General features: G+C 36.9%; 1 protein-coding gene across 2 annotated transcripts; it reads right to left on the bottom strand.

The window, feature by feature from the left end:
* On the bottom strand, positions 1-5,617 carry LOC124645009. Of its 2 annotated transcripts, none has more exons than XM_047184733.1 (5): positions 5,423-5,617; positions 4,158-4,290; positions 2,822-2,959; positions 1,453-1,623; positions 1-294 (listed from the first exon to the last, which is right to left on the bottom strand). In XM_047184733.1, the coding sequence occupies exons 1-5, from the start codon at positions 5,615-5,617 to the stop codon at positions 275-277; spliced, it is 657 nt and encodes a 218-aa protein (XP_047040689.1). In that variant the 3' UTR covers positions 1-274. The 2 variants fall into 2 exon arrangements, with proteins under 2 accessions (XP_047040689.1, XP_047040690.1); XM_047184734.1 differs by having other exon boundaries at positions 1,462-1,623; positions 5,423-5,548.

Raw genomic sequence — 5,617 nt, 5'->3', positions numbered from 1 at the left:
TTTAAGTACTTATTTATTTATCTTAATATTAAAGAATTACTTCGATTTACCAGCATTAATAAAATGAATATGTACTACTTAACATTATCTAGTGTTCATACAATTCAATATTATGAGATAAATTGTACTGTGTATATTGTAGCTAATTATAGTAATGAATTGTTGTAAGAAACGATTTAAAAGTGTTGTCACTATTTTGGCACTATTACATAAACAGATGCACCAAGATCATTGCAATAATAAAGTTCAAAAATAATTCAAGGAGCATCTCATCTTACTGACGATTTCGGCGACCTGTAAAAGAGAAATACATTAAAACGGGCCATTACAGAAATGTTTGATATCCGATGGTAACAAACTAGTACGTTACACGTAGGAGATCGGTTTAACATATAGTTATTTTGAAATTAATATTTGTATAGTTAGAAACTGAAAGGGACTTTGTTAACGAAATTGTTTAAATAAGACTAATAGGTATGTGAACTAGTCGAAAGAATTGAAATTCTCATTTAAATGCTTAGTGATATGAAGAATGAAGCCGAAGGGTCTTCATATCACCGAAGACAGGTAAGGGGTCGGGGCAGGGGACCTTCCAACCAGTCAGACGACACAAAAGTTTAAACAGACGTTTGAACATGTTTAAAAATTCTATGCGAATTTCCTTTGAGTGTCGTTTATTTCTTTTTAAGTATCTTCACAACTTAAAGGCGTAGATGTAAGTATTCAAAGTTCTCCTTGATGAAATTAAAATACAAAGTGTAATAATATTTGTACTAGCGTGATGAATAGCACTGCGTGCCCGTAACCAATGTGGTAAGCGGTAGTTTGCAAGTACCTACTTACTTATTTTTATTATTATTTGGACGAAGGTAATGATTGTACCTAATTCTAAAAAACAACAAGCAGTTAGTGAGAAATACTTAGAGCTCTGAAATGGCACAGTTGGAAGAACGCCAGTATTCTGATCTAATATGAAAGTGACAAGTCATTAATGAAACACAGTTAGGATGCGCCCTGGTATTCGAAATTTGATTACATTTTAATAACTTTCATGTTAGCGAACAGATTATAGTAACTTGCACACGTGAAATTGACCAGTTAATATTTAAGTAGTATTAAAATATTTTAAAACCTCCAAGAGCACGAAGAATTCGGATGAATGATACCTAAGTAAAAATATTTTCCTCAAGATCCCTAGAGAAACCATAACTTACTTTCTGATTCCGTACAAAGAAGGAATATTCCGTGAATAAAATCCAAATCCCTTACCAAAAAATACTCAAACGTAACTTAACGTTAAGTTTTACTGGATTCACCCACCCTCACTCAAAATTCTTGGTTTTACTTAAAAGTTTTTCTGTCACAGCAATGATGTTTGAGCAGCACTCTAAGTTAATAATCTCCGAACCACCGTTAATAGGTAATTAATAATAATGTGGGAGGGTAACAAACCTTTCTTACCCTTGTCTTTGGAAGTCTTGACTTGCTTGTTCTTGTTGCACTTCTTAGTGATGCGCCTACTCTGGTCGCAACTAGAGTCGCTGTTGGCCTTCAGCATATCAGTTCGCGACATCTCACCGTTGGGGCTGCACTCGCTCCAGGAAGACTTCTCATAACGGCAGGCTATCATTTACAAAATGCTCAAAATTAATAACCAATTTGTAACACGTGTGAATTTTGTGCAGGGTACTGTTACCAGTTTACCTATCTGCAGCCATCAATCACTGAGCGGAAGCATGGCTTGTATGTTACAGCTTTGAATCCGACTACGGCGGAAATTCTAATTGCTTGCAGTCGAAACAGAGGCAATGTTGATAAATTGCTAGGTGCTCGTTCGAGCCATTGCTCGTGTGAAATAGCTCTCTTGCAGCTGTTAATGCAATTGTGCATTCGCTGCCAAAGTAATCAATCGAAGCTTACTGTTTAATTTAACTTAAATGGTAGTAAATTTTCCATAGCATTTTATTTTATTATTTGTTAACTTAGTAGTGACTTAGTTAAGCGTGATTTTTTCGATAAGTTAAAAAAAATTGTAACACCTCCTTATTTGTTTATTGAGGTCACTTGTTACGAATATCTTATTTACGATACTTCGTGGTTAAAGTTACATACCTAAATGATTAATCATATTAATTTCTGTAGTAGTTTTACAAAAACAGCAGTAATACCATAATACCTTCTCTTGTTCAACCAACACAAAGAAACACTAAGTATTCAAAGACTTGATGCACACTGTTACTGTTACAGCCTTTTTTTTCGTCCCACTGCTGGGCACAGGCCTTCTTTCACACGGAGAAGGATTGAGCATTAATGCACACTAATTGCTGTAAAATTCTGCATAAGATCGTCTAGTGTAAATGGAAAATAATATAAAAGTTGCAGAAAATTGTGCGCACAAACTCAGTTTCCCTGAATGGCAAGTTTCCCGGAAATAGTATTTGAGCCGAGGTGAGGTAAATAATATTTCCTGAGGTATTTTAGAACGCTAGCTTGGAAGACTGAACTTCAGGAATTCCTGCAGTCGTTTCTTTCTATAAAATGTCTGGTATTTCAACCGTATTTTGCAGCTGTTTTTGAACGTTTATTTCTTGTCATGATGTAGAAGTCACTGAAAAGGCATCGAGAAAAGGCAGCTTTAAACCTTAACCACAAAAGCGATAAGAAACCAGTCTTCTTCGCATTCTATAGCCTTTCCAAGCCAAAGTTAGTTAAATCAGCGATTTGACTGCTCATTATAGCTTGGTTATCCTTATGGTAACATGATGCAACCCAGCCTTAATGAGGTAGGTACCTATCCAAAATCCTGCAAAGTTAGTCCTACCTTTCTTGCATTTCTTCTGGATAGTCTTGATGCTCTCACAGCTGGCTGGATCCCCTTTCTTCAGAGTCAGTTTTCTAGAGCGAAAGTTGGTCTTCGAATCGCATTCGCTCCAAGCGCCGCGCACGTAGCGGCAAGTCTCTACGTTATTTAAATAACAAATAATTACATGTGAGATTACTTGGAAGTAAGAACACCTCTACTTTAAAAGTTAATTTGAAACAGATAACATTAGGTAGTGTTTACTTTTGTTTTTCTAATGAGGGGAATCTAATTACTAATTGGAGTTGCATTAGCTTTCATCTGCTGTTGTTGTTGTTTATAAATCTGTCTTATTGATTAATTATTGTTTTATCAATATATGTAGTCCAGTGAAAACATTATAGAGGGATAAAATTAGTACTATTCCCACAAACCACCAATATATCCTTCAGGGATCAGAGAAAAGAGAGATCTACGGTTTGATCGCGATTTATTTTTCAAACTACAAGGTATACTGAATTACACCGTTTTTATTTCTATTGATCTGATTACTCAGAATTAGAATCAAGTAAACATTTAAGTTTCATAGCTTGATATGATGTATGTTAGCACTTTTAATGTTCAGAAACTATGTTCACTATGTTTATGTACACAGACTCAATAACAACTTCCGTGAACGTACCAAAACAAATTAATTAGTTACTAAGTATGTCATTAATTTCCTGACAATATTATAAAAGGTCTTTAGATTTTAATTAACCATGCGTAGAGAGCTCCAATACTCGTTAATTTAAATAAAAAGGGCTTTTTATTGTAAAAATTGTGAGAGTTTTTTAGTAACCCAAACATGTGCAGATGGGCGACCGACAGCGACCCGAGAGATTTATTTCGAGATGTCTGCGAGTAGGGTCGCAACACAAATAAGAAAACAAAAGGACCCGAACGAATATACGCCATCGTCGAATGGCCACTACTTAGATCATTGTTCTAATGTTACAAGATTTTTCTTAGCGGTACTTCTTCAAAGGAAATTCTTTAAAAGGATTAGAACTAAAAACGTTATTAACTTTTTGGAAAGCTAACAATTGAATTACTTAAGCCCAAATTCTTAAAAAAAACCGGTAAGTTAATACAAATTTAGAAAAATACCACGAGTTAAAAGTTTTGGTTTCAATTAAATGCATTTCCTTGCACTGGAGAAGACTGTTGATTTTCTATGGACCACAATGCCAGATCTAAGAATTGCTGCAACTGGAATCAGGTTTTGAAACTTCTTCCTAGTCAAATGCAATATTTGATGAAATATAATGCATCTGCATCGGAAGCAACGTTAGTTTCGTGCGTTCTAAATACTAACCTCTATTTTTAGCGCCCCTCTCGCTGCGAATGAGAACCTCGTGCTCGCTTTCCTCCCATACTTCACCTTCGGCAGACACGATCACAGCTGACAGCAGGATCAGCCCTGCTACCAGGCGCCACACGTATTTAGCCTATAAACAATACCAGGCCTTAATATCCCGTCCGAGTCAAAGAAAGACAATAACGCGCGCTGTGAAATATCGCCGAGGCTGCAATCCTTACTAAACCTTCGCACGCGTAGCATTTTGGAAAAATAAACCTAAGGATATGGGTGAACGATGAAACAACACAACTATATTGACCGCAGCATATATCGGGAAGCCAGTTGACGCGTAAAGAATTATAAGAACAAAGACTCATAGCAATAGATAGGTGGCAGCGATAACTAGCTGTGCTCAGTCAATGACTTTAATTATAAGTCAGTCATGGCGCCCGCTAAAATTAACTGGATGTCTCAGGGGTCACTACCCAGTGGCATTGCGCGATAGGCAGTCCTGCCGCTATGCAGTTTGACTCATGTTATGCTAACTGTTGACAGCTATTTCTTATTATTGTCCTCCTTTAACGCGTCCATAAATAGCAGACCAAACAACAAATAAACAGAACAATAACATCTGGATACATTAATATTTATTGCTGTGTAATCAACATTTTTTCGGCTCTAGGTAATGTTTGTACACAAACTCTTTCACCGAATTCTAAGTAATGTTTTCATTTGCCGATAGATTGTCGTAAGACTTAGTGGTAGGAACAAAATACACGGTATCACTGTCGACTTTCCGGAGTAAACTCACACAAACAAATCTGTACCCCACCCCCACCGTCCCTCTCTGATTGTAGCGGGATGCTGCGCACTAATTTATATTATGTAACAAATTTGAATATTCAGTAACATTTTTTTAACACAAAGCATTATTCCGAGAAATCGATTCTCAATGCGAGAAAACCAAATGCGAATCAAGAACCTCACTATAACAATTTACTTCTGCTAATTGTCATTTTAAGAAATAAGAAAATGTTTTTTATACTTGCAAGCAATGAATACCTTCTTATTGATCTACATCAATGGCTTTGCACTTGTTCATATTTTATTTTGCACAATGGTATAATTATGTCTAATTTAAAAATCTACTTTCGCTGTTTAGTTGTGACTAATTATTTTTTTAAGGCACTAGCAGACGAGCACATAAAAGTTTAAAATGAATGAATATAAAGGAGAATATTTGTTAGTGGCATCGTGGAGTAAGTGTTTGGGTAGCTTACCTCCATGACTTGGTATCGCGAGTGCGAGCGTGCGGCGCGGTGCGGCGGCGTGCGGCTGGCGCGGAGAGCAAGCTGCGAATGGCGCGGCGGAGCCGGGCGGGACCGGGGACACGCAGGACGCCTGCCTATTGATCTGCCTCTTGGGCTCTTGCACCCGGGACCACCTATACACTCAGTAGTCAGTCCTGTACGCAT

The sequence above is a fragment of the Helicoverpa zea genome, chromosome 31 (genome assembly GCF_022581195.2).
Source record: "Helicoverpa zea isolate HzStark_Cry1AcR chromosome 31, ilHelZeax1.1, whole genome shotgun sequence".
Taxonomy (NCBI): domain Eukaryota; kingdom Metazoa; phylum Arthropoda; class Insecta; order Lepidoptera; family Noctuidae; genus Helicoverpa; species Helicoverpa zea.
This window is presented reverse-complemented; position numbering and strand designations above follow the sequence as displayed.

Coding starts and splice junctions, on each gene's coding strand:
- LOC124645009 (XM_047184733.1), bottom strand. CDS start 5,617: ATGCGTACAGGACTGACTACTGAGTGTATAGGTGGTCCCGGGTGCAAG. Junction 4,291..5,422: donor CGCGATACCAAGTCATGGAG/GTAAGCTACCCA, acceptor TATTGTTTATAG/GCTAAATACGTGTGGCGCCT. Junction 295..1,452: donor CAAAGACAAGGGTAAGAAAG/GTTTGTTACCCT, acceptor TCTCTTTTACAG/GTCGCCGAAATCGTCAGTAA.